The sequence below is a fragment of the Somniosus microcephalus genome, chromosome 13, assembly GCF_052327205.1.
Source record: "Somniosus microcephalus isolate GS21.2 chromosome 13, FLI_Smic_1.0, whole genome shotgun sequence".
In the NCBI taxonomy this organism is placed as follows: Eukaryota; Metazoa; Chordata; class Chondrichthyes; order Squaliformes; family Somniosidae; genus Somniosus; species Somniosus microcephalus.
The window spans coordinates 17,052,288-17,074,123 of NC_140999.1; the positions used below are offsets into that span (position 1 = coordinate 17,052,288).

A 21,836-nucleotide genomic window follows, 5' to 3' on the forward strand; every position below is an offset into this window, starting at 1 on the left:
CTTGGGCCCCAGGCAGCTGGTGAAGACAGCGGAGTGTGCTTTCTAGTGGACGCGCCTCTTGTTCGAATGCTTAAGGAGCCGGTGCTAAATTCCTCTCTGTGCTATTTTTAAGGTTTAAACAAGTTAATGCCTGCATTTAAAAAGAAGAATTTAGTACACACTCATGGAACGTTGGTGCAGGAACCGTTCCAGTGAGAAACCATGGGAAGCAGAGTAGGCCATTCGGCCCCTCGAGCCTGATCTGCTATTCAATTAAATCACGGTTGAGCTGTAGCAGAACTTATAATACATTATGAGCGGAGTTCTATTTTTATCATCAAATCAAATCAATTTTATTTGCCATATGTATTACTACAATGGAATGTTTTTACTCCCCGATCACTTCCACAATAGGCTGTGGGAGCTCACAGAGACACGTCGCTATTCTACAGTGCCATGTTCAGTAAAAGTCAATTCAATTGCGTCCAATGACAGTGGGACCGCGATGTCCATCAGCCGTTCCGTCTCCGCGGACTCCTCCCTGTTGCCGGCTCCACAATATCGTGTCCTTCTTCTCACGCTCACTGTCTGGCCTCAGGTCTCCATGCCCGGCTCTCCCTCCTTCCCCTCGAACTGCGAGCTTCCCGCACTGTCGCTAGAAGCAATCGTAAGTTGCTACACAGTCATTTCTGTGTCACAGGATGAAATATAAAATGAATAGAATCGTTAAATTTATCTTATTAATTATTTCCTAATAAAAGAACATGTTCGGGTGAACAATTTTAATGCTGGAAAATGGAACATTTTTTATTTCAGCCACTCAATTTCAATATTGAGCACTCCCACGTCAGGTATAGCACAGCTAGATTTAGATTAAAGCTCCTTCCACTCTGTCTCAATGATGTACCTTAGCCCCAACCTCAAAAGCTCCCCCCGCAGTACCAGTGTAACATTTCCCCCCCACCCCCATTCCCGTTCCCACACCAGCCACATTCCGTTGAGACTGTCCAAGCTCATTCCATGTATGACCCAAAATGTGTTTTTAATTTTTTTATTAGACAGTAAGTAAGAAGACTACAGTTGCTGGTCACTTGAGATGTTATGAAATTCTCTAGTTCACTCTTTTTCCCGCCCCTCAATTTTTTTGTCCAGCTTCCCGAAGGCGTTGGCTTTTGTTGGGGTACAGTTACCGGGATACCCGCAACATCTTATTACAGTGGCTGTTCTTAATGGGTGAGCCTAGACTCTGGGAGTGAGCAGGCTAGTTGATTATAAAGAGCAACACACCTTAGCCTCACCCACAGACACAAGCATGTGCATTTTCTGACGGATCACCAGCTAGTGACCAGCAGTGAGACCTCTTGGTGCTTTTTGCTTCAGAGTGTCTATTGACACCACTGTGTCAGCCAATGAGTTTGAGGCAGGGTGGGATTTATGGCAGGACCTACAGCAAACCGAGCCTATTTTACAGCAAACCATCTATTTTACGGCAAACAGTGTCTATTTTACAGTAAACAGAGTCTATTTTACAGCAAACTGTCCTTTTTACAGCAAACAGTCTATTTTACAGAAAGCAGAGCCTATTTTACAGCAAACAGTGTCTATTTTACAGAAAGTAGAGCCTATTTTATAGAAAGTAGAGCTATTTTATAGAAAGTAGAGCCTATTTTACAGCAAACAGTGTCTATTTTACAGAAAGTAGAGCCTATTTTATAGAAAGTAGAGCCTATTTTACAGCAAACAGTGTCTATTTTACAGAAAAGCAGAGCCTATTTTACAGCAAACAGTGTCTATTTTACAGAAAGTAGAGCCTATTTTACAGCAAACAGTGTCTATTTTATAGAAAGTAGAGCCTATTTTACAGCAAACAGTATCTATTTTACAGAAAGTAGAGCCTATTTTACAGCAAACAGTGTCTATTTTACAGAAAGTAGAGCCTATTTTACAGCAAACAGTATCTATTTTACAGAAAGTAGAGCCTATTTTACAGCAAACTGTCTATTTTACAGAAAGTAGAGCCTATTTTACAGAAAAGCAGAGCCTATTTTATAGAAAGTAGAGCCTATTTTACAGCAAACAGTGTCTATTTTATAGAAAGTAGAGCCTATTTTACAAAAAAGCAGAGCCTATTTTACAGCAAACAGTGTCTATTTTACAGAAAAGCAGAGCCTATTTTACAGCAAACAGTATCTATTTTACAGAAAGTAGAGCCTATTTTACAGCAAACAGTGTCTATTTTACAGAAAGTAGAGCCTATTTTACAGCAGTGTCTATTTTACAGAAAAGCAGAGCCTATTTTACAGCAAACAGTGTCTATTTTACAGAAAGTAGAGCCTATTTTACAGCAAACAGTGTCTATTTTATAGAAAGTAGAGCCTATTTTACAGAAAAGCAGAGCCTATTTTACAGCAAACAGTGTCTATTTTACAGAAAAGCAGAGCCTATTTTACAGCAAACAGTGTATTTTATAGAAAGTAGAGCCTATTTTACAGCAAACTGTCTATTTTACAGAAAGTAGAGCCTATTTTACAGCAAACAGTGTCTATTTTACAGAAAGTAGAGCCTATTTTACAGCAAACAGTATCTATTTTACGGAAAAGCAGAGCCTATTTTACAGCAAACAGTATCTATTTTACAGAAAACAGAGCCAATTTTACAGAAAGCAGAGCCTATTTTACAGCAAACAGGGTCTATTTAAACAGTTTCTACGAACTACAGCAAACAGAACTCCTGACCGAAAGTCTCCCAATAAAAGCAGGGTGATTTTTCCAGCAAAATGCAGTGAGTGGAGGATAGTTACATAATACAAATTATGTGCGTAAAATCAGCAGTGATTGACAATCCAGGTGCGATTGACGGGGGAATTACCCAATCATCGCCTAGACTTGTGGTGTCACCATAAGCAACCCTTTTGTTTTCTCTTTACCCTGTCCCGGAAGCCGCGGGGCACGCTGTAGCACCCCGGTTGGTGACCCTTGATGAGATTAGCCAACTCGGCACTAACCAGGGGTCGAACTTGAGGATCTCCTGGTCTACTAGGCTCAGTACCATACCCACATGGGAGAGGAGCCCACATGTTTTGACACTGGTCTGATTTTTAAATAAGCCTTTGTTTAGGCCTCATTATCGAACGTAGCTTCCTTGAGAGACATTCGGAAATCGAATCGTACTGGCACCAAGCCGGGAGCAGCTGATTTTTGCCGTACTGGTTCAGAAATGCACAAAACGTGGAAAGATTACATAAGAGGTAGGAGCAGGAGTAGGTCATTTGGCTCCTCGAGCCTGCTCCGCCATTCAATAAGATCATGGCTGATCTGATCTTGGCCTCAACTCCACTTCCCTGCCCGCTCTCCATAACCCTTCATTCCCTTACCATTCAAAACTCTGTCTATCGTCACCTTAAATATATTCAATGACTCAGCCTCCACGGCTCTCTGGGGAAGAGAATTCCAAAGATTAACTCAGCAAAGTGCTCAAAGAGGGGAAAGTACATCATTTCACAAGGCAAGGAGCTGGAGACGCAGCAATGTTGAAGCGCCGTTACGTGGGAAGCTCTGTGTAAAAAGAAAATTCTTCCAGACATAAACCTATTCAGTTGCCATATTCTCTACAATCTTCACTTACTATAAGTGACAGTATAAAGGGAACACTTAGTTGCCGCAGAGCTGTTCCTATTAAGAAGAACTCTGTTGTGCTTCTTACAATAATTCACTGGTACCAGCGGGTACAGGAAAAAGAATTATAGCCCATCCTTTTGGCACTTTCCCATTGCAAACAATGGAAACAAAGGATTGCAATAAATTTTCGACGCAGGCTTGTGTTTATTGTTCTCCAGTGTTCTCACTGTTAGAAATATAAGATAGGAACTCCTGCCGTAATTCTTCGCTGCCCAGTTCACAGAACAGAAGAAATAGGGCACATCAAAACTATGTATCCTTTCTTTGAAATCATAAAACATGCTGCGGAATTAAAAACACCGGCAGCAGGGCAGTTTCATAGGGCGCGCTGTGGTGGGATGGGAGCCAAGGGGCCATAGTCGTTTGGTCCTAAAGACTGCCTTGTTATCTGTCTCTGCCACAGACGGCAGGAGCAACCTGTTAGCATCAGACTGGTCGATTCCCGAGTTAAACGGCAAACTGTCACATCTATGAATGGCATATTATGGTAGAACAAGAAAGGCTAAAGATTTTAGTCTCTCTCGCTCAGGTGATGAAAACTAATAAGTATTTTGTGTCGGGCAGGCTCCTTTTAATTAAAAAACCTTTTCAGATGACGTGACTGCCGAGGGAAGTGAGAGAAATCCATGTATCATTCTACATCGTTGAATGCGGGATTAGACACAGGGCTGTGTGTAATGTCAGAGCAGTACACTACCTGCCATTCAATTCCCCTCTGCAGACGGCTATACGGGGCCCATTGTTACAATTTATTTTTTGGTCACCTTTTGAAGGTTGTCGCAGTCCCGCTGATAACTCATTGGGCGAACCCCCTCCTGCAACCCAAAGCAGGCGGCAATAAAGTGAATTTGACCTCTTTCCCCCCCCCCCCTGCTGTAATGGAGGCGGATTCCTGAGAGCTCACTAAGCTGGTTCATTCATTAGTCTGTCAGCGTGCGGGTCCATCACTCGCACTCCCCTGGGGTCTTCAGAAGCGGCTGAGTAATTGCACGTTGTGCTACATTGAAACCATTCTCTTGTTACTAAGTTTCCCCCCCCTCCCCAGTTTGTTCCTGATGCCTAAAGCTTTCATTACTGGCGCTGGATTTGAGTTTAATAGGATTTTTCTAAGCAGGTTTTGATGAGGATGGCTTACCGCTGAAGAATTGGGTCCTAAATCTCTGATCTGGTGAGGGGGGAAGGGCACTATGCTTGGTTGGAGCAAATATATACTTAATACAGACAGCACATAGCGCAGTCAATAACAATATCAGATGGGCTGGCTGAGTTCTGGTATAAATACACAGCAATCACATCATGTGAAGACTAAAACACACAGAGAGCAGCGGTCCTTCACATTGCAGTGAAGATGCTGTACAACAGGATTGGCGCGTATAATCTGGGGCTGAATTGGGTCCTAAATCTCTGATCTGGTGAGGGGGGAAGGGCACTATGCTTGGTTGGAGCAAATTCCTAGCAGATAAGGGAATTAGGGGTTACGGGGAGAGGGCAGGGAAGTGGACGTGAGTCTAGATTCGGATCAGCCATGATCCTATTGAATGGCGGAGCAGGCCCGAGGGGCCGTATGGCCTACTCCTGCTCCTACTTCTTATGTTCTTATGTTCTGACGCCTCCGGTACAGTACTGAGGAAGTGCTGCATTGTCGGAGGTACCGTACCGTCTTTCGGATCAAAGCGTGAGACTGAGGCACTGCCTGTCGGTTCAAGCGGACATAAACAGCGATCCTGCGGCACTGGTTCTCCCGGTGTCCTGGCCGGCATTTAACCCTTGACCTACACTTCCCAAAGCAGTTTAACTGTGCCGTTGATCTCATTTTCTGTTTGTGGGACCTTGCTGTGCGCAAATTGGCTGCCTCACTTGTCTACAGAGCAACAATAGTTGCAGTTCAAAAGGAATTCATTGGCTGTGAAACGCTTTGGGGGTGGGGTGGGGGGGAGATCTGATATGAAAGGTGCTACCGATGCAAATTCTTTTTCTTTTCCTCCACCCTAATAATCTGCCTCAGCCTCCAAAGAGCGCCCCCACTGCTGGATCAGTATGTCATTGCTCCTATTTTCCACCCCAGCCATCCCGTGGCCTCCCATTTATATCTAACAGGCAGCGTTGTGCAAGCAACAGGATTCTGACTGCCCGAACTCATTGAGCACAGGACCTTGAAGGCCAACATAGAAACAAAGAAAAATAGGAGCAGGAGTAGGCCATTCGGCCCTTCGAGCCTGCTCCGCCATTCAATATGAATCATGGCTGATCCTCTATCTGAATACCATATTCCCGCTCTCTCCCCATACCCCTTGATGCCTTTTGTGTCTAGAAATCTATCTCCTTCTTAAATATATTCAGTGACTTGGCCTCCACAGCCTTCTGCAGTAGAGAATTCCACAGGTTCACCACCCTCTGAGTGAAGAAATTTCTCCTCATCTCAGTCCTAAACGTCCCACCCCGTATCCTGAGACTGTGACCCCTCGTTCTAGAGCCCCCAGCCAGGGGAAACATCCTCCCTGCATCCAGTCTGTCTAGTCCTAGTCAGAATTTTATACGTTTCAATGAGATCCCCTCTCATTCTTCTAAACTCCAGTGATATTTCTCCTCGTCTCAGTCCTAAATGTCCTCAACAGGCCGAGGAGAATTCCTCAGCAATCTGGGCTGGATTTGAACCCAGGTGCCGGAGGTGAAAAGGCAGGGCCTAACCTATAGCACCCTCTATTCCCCACAATGAACGCCCAGTGATGTGGAGGATATGGCAACTACTTTGTGTAGGTGCGATATGCGAAATAGTGCTCAAAGCTTCAGTAAAAATCTGACATCCAGATTTCTGATGGGCCATCATTCTGGAGTTCGCTACATCTAACTGAACAACATATACAGTGATTTCCGTTAAAAAAAAAAGAGGGGTGTGACCGATGTTCCCCCCCCCCCGAATTTTTTTTTTGGGTGTGGGGGGGGGGGGGGTTGGGGGGTGGTGGGGGTTGCAGCCCCTATAAGGGGCTGCGTGGCCCATTCAAATTATCGCGCATGGGCGTTTTTTCCATTATAAAGCCATTGAGTGGCCTGCGCGGGACCTCAAGATCACCGCACGGCCACGCAGATTAACGGGAACATTGGCTGTGACCTATGTACCATTCTTTTGGACGATATTTAGTGTAAGTTAAAGGGGAAGGAAACTGCGGCTGAAGTCATTTCTTTCATTCCTTTTTCTTCCTGTTGTTTTCCTCAGTTATCTTTCATTCATTTAATAAGAGCACGGTGTCTTTAGAACCCCTACATTTGGGTAGTGTTTTTTTGTCTACCCCCCACCCACCCCTAACCTGATACGAAGCAGGGTCCATTTTACCTTTGAAGTGGAGAGTTGGATTTTACGCGGGTCCTTTTAAACAGAATAAAAGATGTCCCACTAGTTGGGGTGATCTAAATAAGTGAGCACAAAGCACTCTGGTCAGAGAACGAAGAAATCACTTGAGAAAAAGAGATCGATTCCTGGCAGTGGTTTAATTTCCCGGAAGCTGATACAATGCGCCATAACATAATACGTGGTATAAAAAAAATCCCCAATCTTGTAAATTTCCAATTTTGAATGATCATTTAGCACTTTCCACTACCTCAGGGCGTCCCAAAGCGCTTGACGGCCAATGAAGTGCCTTTTGAAGTGTAGTCACTGTTGTATGATTTGACTTCAGTGAAATGCTGAGGTAAGTTGGGGCGTCCTGATTTAATATTATGGGGTGGACCCGTTGTTTTGTCACCTTTTCTAGCTCTGAAATGCTATTTCCACCTTCTAATAATTCCAGCAATCCTTTCATCCACCAGTCACCCTGTCTGTCCCCTTGGTTGAAAGCCAAAGTTGAGGCCGTTTTCCTGCCTTTGACGGCTGAAAGATATGAAAGAGCTTTGTGGAGTCTCAATAGCTTTGGAAGGATGAGGGAGGAGACAAGGACACACAGTTTTGTGGGCCGTGCAATCTGCCTAAGATTAGGCGCCGCCCATGATCCGAGCTGGTCCCACCGGCCGCCATTTTAGCGGCGTGACGTGAAATGGCGTCATTGTGCAGTGCGCAACTGCACGGAACGGGCCCTGCATCGGTGGTGAGCCTGTGCGCCCTGCCTGTGGCCTCTGTCCCGTAAAACAGGAGAGCTACAGGGAGAGCAGCCAATGGGGGGAGGATGGCGGGGGGGGGGGGGGCGGTGGAGGAGGGGTGGCAGCAGCACATAGAGGTTGTTTGAGATGCGATCAATAAGGTGAAAGGACCTCTTGACTCATCGCCGAACTTTCTAATTGTAGTATTTAGCACCACAGAAATCATATTTTATATCTGAAGCTACACTAATTATTATAACACCCTGATTATTATCGCACTCTGAGTCAGTCAGGCAGAATGACTAAAGGCAGGAGCCCATTTTCCTATTCTACTCTCTTGTGGACTCCCATCCCCCTCTTAATAGCCTTCATACTCTGTACAGACAACCCAGCCTAGATACGTCAACAGATAAAGTATGATGAGTTGAGAAGACTCAGTAGGCGGCGAACAGATATATACATAATTCAGCACAGAACATGGTGTTTTAGAACAAAGCAAATGAGCGCAGAACAAATGATGTATTTTAGCCTGTCTGATGCCCTGTACAGTTCTTTTATGTTGACTGGTGATGCATGTAGAGTGTGTGACAGGCCCCATGGTTATTCTCATTTCTGTCACACACAGGCCCTTGAGTAGAGGGGAGGTAGGGCTGGTGATTTAAGGTGCTATTACACGGGCCTCAGAGCTTGGGCTGCTGCATCCCAACGGGTAGGCCTCGCACACCCATTGGCAAGCCCAGGAAAGGCCGGCTGCTGGGAAGGCCCGTTCTTTTTACCAGCTGTGAATCCAGCAAGGGTTTACATTGAAAGTGTCATAGTGTGTGCGAGACTTTCACGTCGGGGAGCCAGTGGTACTGGCATCCTTCTGAGACCAATATAAAGACACCTCTAACTTTAAAAAAAATGTGGTTAAGTCCAATTAATGGCCTCTGCCAGTGGCTCTGCTGATAAATGTCAATACCTGTTGCGGTATGGAGCCATACAAACCGAAAGGTCCCAGTTTCAATCCATTGTGGCTGTACAGATGTCACTAATCTAAGCCAGGGCAGCAGCAACCTGCTACAACCGGCCTCCGCACCCCTCGGTAAGGGAAGAGAAAAACCAGGCAGAGTTTCTCCTGCTTATTGCTGTCTAGTGATCTGCACTGGAAAGTGTGTGTGTGTGTGTGCGCGGACATTGGGTGAGCACAGGATAAGGGTGGGCTGCGATGTCTGTCCCACCTCCGCCCCCCATATGCCAAATAGTCTCCCAACACTTGCTGTCACGGTTCGCACTGATGAATAATGGCCACTTGGGGGGTGCTGACATCCCGGCCATCGCCGTGAGGAGCAGAGAAAGAAAGAAAGAAAGACTTGCATTTCTATAGCGCCTTTCACGACCGCCAGATGTCTCGAAACGCTTTACAGCCAATGAAGTACTTTTGAAGTGTAGTCACTGTTGTAATGTGGGAAACACGGCAGCCAATTTGCGCACAGCAAGCTCCCACAAACAGCAATGTGATAATGACCGGATAATCTGTTTTAGTGATGTTGGTAGAGGGATAAATATTGGCCCAGGACACCCGGGGATAACTCCCCTGCTCTTCTTCGAAATAGTGCCATGGGATCTTTTACGTTCGCCCGAGAGGGCAGACAGGGTCTCGGTTTAACATCTCATCCGAAAGACGGCACCTCCGGCAGTGCAGCACTCCCTCAGTACGGCACTGGAGTGGGGAAAATAGCTAATCGTAGAGCAGAATCATAGAATTTCACAGCACAGAAGGAGGCCATGACGGCGTAATCTCTGCTTCAATTCACTGTAACCATTTGGGGAGTCAAAACAGACATTGCAGTGCCTATATTGGCAATTTGCATTGTCTTACGTCCAGGTTGCACACTGCAATCTTATTGCATGCCAAGCCCTGTATGTATTGAATTTCCATTACAACGTACACAATCCCCAACTTGTTACAAATTCTAAATGGAGGAGGTTGCCACTGCAGCCTGAAGGCATTAGATCAAAACTGTAAAATTATGATTTTTTTGGGTGTGGCTGGTGACCTCGCGCCGCACCCGCAGTCAATGTGATAATAAATGGCTTCAGGTGAAGGCACTTTTACAGAGGGCACAACCGACAGCACTCAATGGCGATAGGTTCTCCAGCTGACACAGTAGAGCCCAGTGTTGACGGGCACCCGACTGAAAACTAAAACAGGGAGGGTAGTGCACGCAGGCTGCTACACGGGGAAAGACCAGTGTGTAATAGGCAGCGAGGAGGCGCTTTTATGTTTACAAACTGCACTCCGCAGCAAGCACGTGGAGCTCACTGTTCAAAATTCGCTGTTCGTTGTCCAATAAGGAGAGATTGAGCAGAATGGGCCTATACTCTCTGGAGTTTAGAAGAATGAGAGGTGATCTCATTGAAATATATATGGTTCTGAGCGGGCTTGACAGGGTAGATGCTGAGAGGCTTGTTTCCCCTGGCTGGAGAGTCTAGGACTAGGGGGCATAGTCTCAGGGTAAGGGGTCGGCCATTTAGGTTTGAGATGAGAAATGTCTTCACTCAGTGGGCTGTGAATCTTTGGAATTCTCTGCCCCAGAGGGCTGTGGATGCTCAGTCGTTGAGTATATTCAAGGCTGAGATCGATAGATTTTTGGACTCTAAGGGAATCGAAGGATATGGGGATCGGACGGGAAAATGGAGTCGAGGTAGAAGATCAGCCATGATCTTATTGAATGGCGGAGCAGGCTCGAGGGGCCAAATGGCCGACTCCTGCTCCTGTTTCTTTTGTTCTTGTGTTAGCACAACAGCCTGCCAACACTTACTGCCACTTATGAGAGGTAGCAGAGGGCTTCCGAGACCTTTGGAATGTTACCTTAGAGTGTCGGTACTTTCAGGAGAGGGCGGCGTACTGGAGCATTATCACTGCATGATCTTATGAAACAAGAAAGATGCCCGGCCTTCCTCTGTGAGAAGCAGAGAGCGAGATTCTTGGATATCTCGTGACTGACCTCAGCTTTTGCTGGCTCCGTGTCTGCCCCAGCACCTGATGGAGAATGGCGTCTGGTGGAAAGTTAGATGGTGGCGAGCACTGCAGAGTCCGGATGAGCAACGTTCTTCTGAAGCTGTAAATGTGTCTTACCCACTCACCACCCCCCCCACCCCCCACCACCAGCCTCCCCTCCCTTCGCCTCATACCCACCACCTTCCCCTCCCCCACCGCCACCCTCTCCACGTCACTCCTCCCTTCAGCTCCCCCATCGCCGTTCTTTCAGCTCCCCTCCCTTTCCCCATTAAAGCAGATTATCCGGTCATTATCATGTTGCGGCCTGTGGGAGCTTGCCCTGTGCGCAAATTGGCTGCCGCGGTTTCTACGTTACACTGGTGGCTCCACTTCAGAAATATTTCAGTGGCTGTTAAGTGCTTTGGGACGTCCTGAGGTTGTGAAAGGCGCTATATAAATGCAAGTCTTTTTCATCACCACCATTCGTCCTCTTTCTCTCCCCAACGCCCACTTTCCTGCCTCCCTCCCCTCCCCTCCCCACCCCACCAACCTTGCCAGCCGTGGTGTGCCGTGTCATTGGCGAATTGTCACTCCCGCTTAGCGTGCACCGAGGGCCAGGGGACCTATTGATTCCTGGGTAAATAAAGAAGGGAGCTCTTCTCCTGGGTAAATCGCTTTGGACAGCTGCTTGCTGGGAACTGGCTGCCGGTGACCTTGCTGATGCTGCTATCATAATAATACAAATAAATGGAAGTCTCGCCGGGACAGGAACTGCTCCCAGCTCTCCGGACTGATTTCATGGCCATAATTTGTTTCTGCCGCATTGCTCTATCAATCAGGCTGAATATGTGTGCACATCAAAAAGCAGGCACGCCGCCAGTAGAATGGAACTGGCAAGCTGCCCAGTGACGAACAATGAAGGAGAACACAATTTTCATGTGCTACTGAAGCGTGTGTACATTTGTGACAGATCACTGCTGCAGCCCGACCCATCGATCTGTATAATGGCAAATAATGCTCACCGAGGTATCTTAACGACCTGCTTTGGGTCAGCGCTAATTTTCTCATTTATCTTTTGTTTAATAGACCTTTATTTTCCCCTCCCCATCCCTCTTAATTCTTTTTTTTTTAAATATACAGCTTGGATCACATCGAATTATGGGAAATATTCTGCCCTCCTCCGCTTGAAAATGTGCTTTTTTTTAAAACAATTGTGCTCGTACAGGCGATAAACACAGTAGCAGCAGGATAAGCCCTAATTGAAGTACGTGTGTAACAAGGTTTAATTATGGTGTGAATCTTAATGACACGTCTCTTGTCTGTGTTTCTACGTCCAGACAATTAGAAGCAATGTTTCTGTTATAGGTTTGTTTACGTAGGATGTTGTACCTCAGCAAAGAGGTTAACAGTGGGCTCAAATTTCCCTCCCTTACCTCTCACTCCCGCCCCCCCCCCACCCCGTTACTCCTCTCCTTCTCTAGGACGGCCACCCATCCAGTCAGTGGCGGCCCCGGTAATTGGGATATTCGAAAAACGGGGGAAAGTCCTGCTTTCCAAGGCTGGTTTTAAGTGAATAAGGGACGCAAGCACACGTGAGGTGGTCTGACAACAGATATGTGAAATGGAAGACTGTTCAGGCAGTGGGGAGGGAGAACAGTCAGCTTGCAGGGCTGAAAATTGTCACGCTAAAGAAAAAAGGAAGCAAGACGTAACACCTTATTGGACCTGACACATGTCGCAAAGCACTTGACATACAATTAATTCCTTGTGAAGTGCAGTGACTTAGTAAGTAAGGCAAATGCGGCAGCCATTTTGTACACGGCAAGCTCTCACAAGCAGCAATGAGGTGAATGATCCTTGAATCTGCTTTGGTTGATATTGGCCTGGGCACTGGGAGAACCCTCTGCTCTTCTTCGAATGGTGCCACGGGACCTATTACTCCCACCAGAACAGGCGGAAGGGCCTCGGTTTAACGTCTCACTTGAAGGACTCCAGGGGGCGGACTGGCCATGTGGGAGAAAGGGAAATTTGCCGAATGCCCACGTGAATGGTTTCACAGCGCTGTATTGTCGCACACCCCCCCACCCACTTTATCCCCCCATGAGACTCCCGCACCCTTTCGGGGGAGCAAGTCTGCCCCTGAAGGGGAACAGATAGGGTAGATAGAGAGAAACTATTTCCACTGGCTGGGGATTCTAGGACTAGGGGGGCAGAGTCTAAAAATTAGAGCCAGGCCTTTCAGGAGTGAAGTTAGGAAACAATTCTACACACAAAGGGTGGTCGAAGTTTGGAACTCTTCTTCCACAAACAGCAATTGTTAAATTTAAATCGGAGATTGATATGTTTTTGTTAACCATCGAATGGCGGAACAGGCTCGAGGGGCCGAATGGCCTACTCCTGCTCCTATGTTCCTGAAGGACTCAATCCTTAGCCAGACATTTTTGAGCTTAAAACCTAGATTTACGGATCGGCGCTATTTTAAACTGGCGGACCGCAGCATTACAATAACGCTGATCGGAAAATACCAGGCCTAAAAGTCCTGTTTGGCCACGAGCAGAATAGGTCTGGTGTCTGAAACTGTATTCTCCCAGTGTTTTATTTTAACCGTTTCCAGACCAGTAGGCTTCACAGGAATTACTCCTCATCAGTCCCCAGTGGCACACATTTTGCAGGGTCTTTCAGTTTAATTTACTCACTGTTTTACTGGCTGTGAAGCCCTAGGGCTGAAGCGGGCTTGTTTGACATCACATTTGGAAATCATTTATTTAATCGTATAAAGCATTGGCAGTCTCTTGGGTAGCTTGTTAATGAAATGTTTATGATTTTAGACTCAGCCCCCCCCCCCGCCCCCCCCGCACCGCGCCTCCCTTTCTCTGCCCCCTTCCCATGACTTTCCCCACCTACAGCGAGCTGTGGCTGAATCGGGAGAGCAGATTTGCAGTTAGCTCGCAGCAGCAGCATGTCATGTCCTGTAGATACCGTTGCCATGACAACAGCCTGGGTAGCTCTAATTGTACTGATGCCTCAAAACAGCCGGAAGTTGACATGAGGCCTGAAACAAGAAACATGCTGCGGTCTCTTGTTTCTTGGTTTGATCCAAAGCGGGCCGGCCTTTCAATCAAAATTAAATTCTTTGCAGGATTTGTACCTTATTTTTTGCCGGCGCACATGTTGCTGTCCTGTTTTTGTTTGTAATTGATTTTGTTTGGCTCTCTCCCTGGACAATGAACCGCTCCCCGGTGCACTGCCTACGCTGCTTTGGAAGCAGGTATCAGACCGCAGAGTGGTCGCCTGGTGACACGCTGAGTTTATACAGGGAGGCGGTGAGCCATACACAGGCTAGGAAGGCCCCAGATTGCAGATTGGATCCCTGGGGGGGCGGGGGGGTGGGGTGGGGGGGGGGATGCGGGATGGCACTGTGATGGAGTGCTACAATTGGCCTGGGTTCGAGAAAGAGGAATATCAGAATCTGTTCCCACTCCCAATTACATTAAACCGAGGCGTCGTCTACTCTTTCGGGTGGACATAAAAGATCCCATGGCACTACTTCAAAGAAGAGCAGGGGAGTTCTCCCCCTGCCTCCTGCTCAATATTTATCCCTCAACCAATACCACTAAAACAGATTATCCGGTCACTGCTGTTTGTGGGAGCTTGCTGTGCCCAAATTGGCTGCTGCGTTTCCTACATTGCAACAGCGACTACACTTCAAAAGTTCTTTATTGGCTGTAAAGCGCTTTGGGACGTCCTGAGGTCGTGAAAGGCGCTGTGCAAATCTTCCTTTCCGTTCTGAGAGGGCTGACGGCGCCTCGGTTTACCGTCTCAGCCGAAAGACGGCACACCCTCCGCCGCTGCAGCGGAGGCTCCCCTCAGCAACTGCACTGGAGCGTCAGCCCGGGCTGCGCGCTCGAGAGCAGTCACGTTCTAACTCAACGCATGCGCGCACTTCAGTCAGCCCGTGCCCGATGAGAGAAAGGTTATTAGATATAATTGGAACACTCAATGAATAGATCAAACAGCCTGGGAATGTAATGTGAAGTGCTCTTAATGGCTTTTTATTCAGTGCCGACTTTAAAAAAAAAAGGATGGAAAGATATCAATAGAAAAAAGTGGGGTATTCAGCGGTGCACAAACTAGAGTAATGTGCTCGTTAGAAGTGGGCGCCTCAATTGCGGAGCCACTGCTTCATGCAAATGAGGCAGTCTTATTCAGGAGCATGGCGTCACCTGTTTGTGATTGCTGTGATTGTAGTGTAGTCTTTGTACTCTTAATTACTCTCAGGAGAGCTCAGTCCCTAACCCCCCTCCGTCCTTGTCCTGTCCCCATGTGAATGACTGTGATACAAAACATTGGGTTGTTATTGATAAAGAAGCCCTGTGAGGGACCGACCGCCGTGTGCACATACAAGGGAAGATCAGCTGCACAGCCTGAGGGCTTGCGATGTGGGCACGGCGCTCCGCATCCTCCTGCCTCTCTCCCTTGAGCCGTGGGTGGGGGAATCGGTGCTGGTGTAAAGCAGTCCTGGCATGGCGGTTGTTTTTTTTTTCTCTCTGCACCAGCTCAGGCACCTGCTCGGTGCCAGCCCAGCTGATGGACCTTCCTCCTGTGTCGTGTGCCACTTTCTTCAAAGGTCCTTTTCCCTTCCCTAATCTAAAGTTGCTACATAGAAACATAGAAGACAGGAGCAGGAGTAGGCCATTCGGCCCCTCGAGCCCGCGCCGCCATTTAATGAGATCATGGCTGATCATCCAAACTCAGTACCCGGTCCCTGCCTTCTCCCTATATCCCTTGATGCCTTAAGAAATATATCCAACTCCTTCTTGAATATATTTAATGAATTGGCCTCAACTGCCTTCTGTGGTCGAGAATTCCACAGGTTCACCACTCTCTGGGTGAAGAAATTTCTCCTCATCTCAGTCCTAAATGGCTTACCCCTTATCCTTAGACTGTGACCCCTGGTTCTGGACTCCCCTGCCAGCGGGAACATCCTTCCTGCATCTAGTCTGTCTAGTCCTGTCAGAATTTTATAAGTTTCAGTGAGATCCCCTCTCATTCTTCTAAACTCCAGCGAATATAAGCCCAATTGACCCAATCTCTCCTCATACGTCATTCCTGCCATCCCAGGTATCAGTCTGGTGAATCTTCGCTGCACTTCCTCCATGGCAAGAACATCCTTCCTCAGATAAGGTGACCAAAACTGCACACAATACTCAAGGTGTGGTCTCACCAAGGCCCTGTACAACTGCAGCAAGACATCCTTGCTCCTGTACTCGAATCCTCTCGCTATGAAGGCCAACGTACCATTTGCCTTCTTAACCGCCTGCTGCACCTGCCTGCTTACCTTCAGCGACTGGTGCACAAGGACACCCAGGCCTCGTTGCACTTCCCCTTTTCCCAATCTATTGCCGTTCAGCAATGCCTTGGCTGGGAACAGACCAGAAATCGAATCTGGTAGCTGAAAAGCAGCCACCTTGACATTTAGGATTCAGCACGGGACCTTCTTATCTGCCTACATTAAAAAAATTCTCATCCTTGTTTTCAAAGCCCTCCATGGCCTCACCCCCCTCCCTATCTCTGGAACCCCCTCCAGCCCTGCAAGATCTCTGCGCTCCTCCAATTCTGGCCTCTCGCGCATCCCCGATTTTCAGCGCTCCACCATTGGCGGTCATGCTTTCAGCCGCCTGGGGCCCTAAGCTCTGGAATTCCCTCCCTCAACCTCTCCGCTTCCCTCTCTCTCCTGCTGTAAGACGCACCTTAAAACCTACCTCTTTGTTCGAGCTTTTGATCATCTGTCCTAATACCTCCTTCTGTGGCTCGGTGCCAGATTTAGTTTGATGATCGCTCCTGTGAAACGCCTCGGGGGGTGTTTTACGACATTAAAGACGTGATATAAATGCAAGTTGTTGTTGTAGCTCAGTATCACCGTGGGTGCCGTCTTTAGCCACCAGGCAATTGGGACTCTTCACTGATTTAAAAAGAAACAGTTAAAAGCATTCAATTAGAATACAGTTGACGGGAATATTTCCCTAGTCGTTCCAGCATCATTTACCTTGTATGTAGTGTCTAGCGGTGGCTATCCAAGTGTGACAGTCTGAAGTGCATTGACGCACTCCCACCTATTATTTACTTCTCGTTGTCATTTTGATTATTGCGATTTACCATTTCTGCAAATCAGAGGGACGGCATTCATTTTCCAACCATTTTTCCAATTTCCAGCTCAGTGATACAATCACACATGCTAATATAGAGAAGAAATGAGAGCGTGTTAACACTCTGGGACACACTCGAGCAGCTCAGCTGGCATCCAAGAACGAAGCTTGAGCTGGGCACAAAGCTCTGGAGGATGCTGCAGCCCGAGGCATTCCTTCTCCTTCACAATGCACACAGTTCGTCATTTACAAACGCCTTTCTGTTTGGAGTGTTACCGTCGTCTCCTGTGTTGTGGCCATTATTAACCACCTCCATTTTGACCACCAAGGCCTATTATTGCAGCTCCATGTCATATTACAGGAAACTCTCTTTTTACCGGCGCCTAAATAACTGGAAATCTCTTAACCGGCAAAATTCAGGAGTAGGTTCAGGTAAGTTTGACTTCATATTAGTGGCCGTGTAACCGGGGTTCCTGGATCTGTGACCATGTAACCGGGGTTCCTGCACCTGTTGCCATGCAACAGGGACGCCTAGATCTGTGGCCGCGTAACCGGGGTTCCTGCACCTGTTGCCATGCAACAGGGACGCCTGGATCTGTGGCCGCGTAACCGGGGTTCCTGCACCTGTTGCCATGCAACAGGGACGCCTGGATCTGTGGCCGTGTACGGGGCTCTCGTACCTTAGTAAGTATACCTCTCTGTAATCCGGACTTTTTGATCAACCGGCACCACGCCGGTCCCGTCGGTGCCAGATAAAAAAGAGTTTCCTGTACATAGAATTTACAGCACAGAAACAGGGCATTTGGCCCAACTGATCCCTGCCAGTGTTTATTGTCTTACTGCGTTACAAGGCTTGGCCGGATTGGGCGCAGTCTGTCCCACTGCTGCGTTGCGTCCATTTTACGCCCGGGAAACAGGCACAACGTATATCAGTTCCTACCCCATTTACTCACTCTTTTATAAACAACCTCCAACACCGTATTTACCACAACAACAACTTCTATTTATATAGCGCCTTTAACGTAGTAAAACGTCCCAAGGCGCTGTACAGGGACGTTATAAGACAAAAGATTTGACACCAAGCCACATAAGGAGCTTGGTCAAAGAGGTAGGTTTTGACATAAGAAAACTACTAGGCACTTGGTCTAAGCGTTAAACAAAGCTTTAATCAACTGTTTTACAACATGGAGGTCTAGTTGTGTCCTTCACTAGTTCCAGTTAAGAATGTCCTGCGCAAGCTGGACCCGTGCCTGAGTATTTATACTCTCCCTGGACAGCGACACCCGTAGGCCACTCAGTGTTATTTCATAAGTCTTTCTTTCATGAATGACTGATTCATGTCAGGTTTTAAGGAGCGTCTTAAAGGAAGAAAGAGAGGTAGAGAGGCGGAGAGGTTTAGGCAGGGAATTCCAGAGCTAAGGGCCTAGGCAACAGAAGGCATGGCCACCAACGGTTGAGCGATTAAATTCAGAGATGCTCAAGAGGGCAGAATTAGAGGAGCGCAGATATCTCGGGGGTTGTGGGGCTGAAGGAGATTACAGAGATAGGGAGGGCCGAGGCCACGGAGGGATTTGAAAACAAGGATGAGAATTTTGAAATCAAGGCGCTGCTTAACCGGGAGCCAATGTAGATCAGCGAGCACAGGGGTGATGGGCGAACGGGACTTGGTGCGCATTAGGACACGGGCCGCCGAGTTTTGGATGACCTCAAGCTTACGTAGGGTGGAATGTGGTAGGCCAGCCAGGGGTGCGTTGGAATAGTCAAGTCTCGAGGTAACAAAGGCTTGGATGAGGGTTTCAGCACCGGATGAGCTGAGGCAAGGGCGGAGACGGGCGATGTTATGGAGGTGGAAATAGGCGGTCTTTGTTATGCTGCGGACATGTGGTCGGAAGCTCATTTCAGGGTCAAATATGATACCAAGTTTGTGAACAGTGTGGTTCAGCCTCAGACAGATGTTAGGGAGAGGGATGGAGTCAGTGGCTAGGGAACAGAGTTTGTGGCAATTATGCAGGTTTCTTTAGTATAAATCTATGCCTGTCTGTCTATCTAACCCTCTCTAGCTATCAATCTAGCTAGCCAAGCGTCCATTTAATAAAAAGATTTGTGCCTGTATGATTGTCAAGAACCTCTTTGGTTTTTGACTGGTCTAATAGCAGCGAATCAGACTGCAGAAAAGGAGTGGGCAAGTGGCCATGACAGTTTACTAGTATGGAGACCATTATTGTGGTATCTTCTTCTTCTTAGGCAGTCCCTCGGAACCGAGGATGATTTGCTTCCACACTAAAAATTAGCTCTCAGGTGACTGATGAGTCCAATGCGGGACCTACAGTCTCTGTCACAGGTGGGGCAGACGATGGTTGAAGGGGCGGGTGGGCGGGGTGCTTGGGTTGACGTGCGCTCCTTCCGCTGTTTGTGCTTGGCTTCCGCTTGCTCCCGGCGAAGAGACTCGAGGTGTTTGGCGCCTTCCCGAAAGCTTCTCCTCGACTTTGTGCAGTCTTGGGCCAGGGATTCCCAGGTGTCGGTGGGGATGTTGCACTTTTTCAAAGAGGCTTTGATGGTGTCCTTGAAGCGTTTCCACTGTCCACCTGGGGCTCTCTTGCCGTGTCAGAGCTCTGAGTAGAGCACATGTTTTGGGAGTCTCGTATCGGGCATGCGGACAATGTGACCCGTCCATCGGAGCTGTTTGAGCGTGGTCAAAGCTTCGATGCTGGGGATGTTGGCCTGAGCAAGAACACTGACGTTGGTGCGCCTATCCTGCCAATGGATTTGCAGGATCTTGCGTAGGCAGCGTTGGTGGTACCTCTCCAGTACTTTGAGGTGCCTGCTGCACATGGTCCATGTCTCTGAAGCATACAGGAGGGTGGGTATCACTACTGCTCTGTAGACCATGAGCTTGGTGCTGGGTTTGAGGTCCTGGTCTTCAAACACTCTCTTCCTCAGACGACCGAAGGCTGCACTGGCAAATTGTGGTATGTGGCTGTCTGGTGTGGCAGGAAGTGCAGAGGGGATTAGTGTTAGGCTCCCACCTCACCTCGAGAACAGATTCATGTTACTCACACACACACCTGCAATTTTTTTGCTTTAAAGTACATTTTCTATTCCCGTTTGAAAGTTACTATTGAATCTGCTTCCACCACCTTTGCAAGTAGTGAATTCCAGATCAGAACAATTTGCTGCATAAAGAAATTTCTCCCCTGGTACATCTGCCAATTATTTCAAATCTTTGTTCTCCGGTTACCAACCCTCCTGCCAGTGGAAACAGTTTCTCCCTATCTAATCTATCAAAACCCTTCATAATTTTGAACACATATTAAATCTCCCTATAACCTACTTTGCTCTTAAGGAGAACAATCCCAGCTTCTCTAATCTTGCCACTTAACTGAAGTCCCTCATCGCTGATACCAGTCTCGTAAATCTCTGCATCCCCTCCAAGGCCTTGCTAAAGTGTGGGGCCCAGAATTGGACACAATACTCCAGCTGGGGCCTAACCATTGATTTAAAAGATAGATTTATATTCTATGAAATAGTTTATTCAACTTAAGAGGTACAAATAGGCCCTGGACCATGGACCAGGGTAATTCTGACCTTGTATATGTGCCCCATTGGCTCGGAATAAGTTGGGCCGCTATGTCACCGTGATGATAATTGGGCAGGTGTGGCAGGAAGTGCAGACTGGAGACCCAAACTGTCCCAACCGTTACTGTGTGTACGATTAAACTGTAGCAATATCCAAACTTTACATGCATGTTTCTTTTTGTTGCAGGCAGAGATTGTGAAGAGATTGAGCACAATTTGTGCACAAATTATCCCTTTTCTCTCTCAAGAGGTAAGTTTGTTTTTCTTGTTACTAAATAATATATTTATGGAAGGCCGAGTTTTAATTCCGATGCAGTAATGTCCAGTCCATGCGCGTTGTTACATCTTCTAAATATGGGGTGAGACCTTTGCCCTTGAAATGGTGTTTGCCATTTGTTCTGGATGCTTGTTTGTTTACATGACGAGAGGTAAAATCATCCTGAGAACAAACATTCCAAAAACAAAAACACTTCGGAAAGTCATTGTAGAGACTGTCGATCGCTGATTGATGCTAGACCCTCAATTACTGTTAAGTACACACTATACAGCCTCTCTCACTGACTGGTCCTTTCCTGTGCAGTCCCCCTCTCACTGATTGGTCCTTACCTGTACAGTTCCCCTCTCACTGATTGGTCCTTATCTGTACAGTCCCCCTCTCACTGATTGGTCCTTACCTGTACAGTTCCCCTCTCACTGATTGGTCCTTACCTGTGCAGTCCCTCTCTCACTGATTGGTCCTTACCTGTATAGTTCCCCTCTCACTGATTGGTCCTTACCTGTGCAGTCCCTCTCTCACTGATTGGTCCTTACCTGTACAGTTCCCCTCTCACTGATTGGTCCTTACCTGTGCAGTCCCTCTCTCACTGATTGGTCCTTACCTGTACAGTTCCCCTCTCACTGATTGGTCCGTACCTGTACAGACCCCCTCTCACTGATTGATTGGTCCTTACTTGTGCAGTCCCCCTCTCACTGATTGGTCCTTACCTGTACAGTCCCCCTCTCACTGATTGGTCCTTACCTGTACAGTCCCCCTCTCACTGATTGGTCCTTACCTGTACAGACCTCCTCTCACTGATTGGTCCTTACCTGTACAGACCTCCTCTCACTGATTGGTCCTTACCTGTTCAGACCTCCTCTCACTGATTGGTCCTTACCTGTACAGACCTCCTCTCACTGATTGGTCCTTATCTGTACAGTCCTCCTCTCACTGGTCCTTACCTGTACAGACCCCCTCTCACTGATTGGTCCTTACTTGTACAGACCGCCTCTCACTGATTGACCCTTACCTGTACAGACCTCCTCTCACTGATTGATCCTTACCTGTACAGACCTCCTCTCACTGATTGGTCCTTACCTGTACAGACCTCCTCTCACTGATTGGTCCTTACCTGTGCAGTCCCCCTC

The 21,836-nt window shown here is 47.5% G+C and overlaps 1 protein-coding gene across 13 annotated transcripts in view; it reads left to right on the forward strand.

The window, feature by feature from the left end:
* The window catches only part of LOC147108095 (transducin-like enhancer protein 4), a 227,664-nt gene that overhangs the window by 49,413 nt on the left and 156,415 nt on the right, over positions 1 to 21,836 (forward strand). For all 13 annotated transcript variants that reach the window (XM_086004567.1, XM_086004564.1, XM_086004562.1 and 10 more), the window contains exon 5: positions 20,620 to 20,682. In XM_086004567.1, coding sequence (XP_085860693.1) covers positions 20,620 to 20,682 — 63 coding nt within the window. The remainder of the gene's footprint in view (positions 1 to 20,619; positions 20,683 to 21,836) is intronic.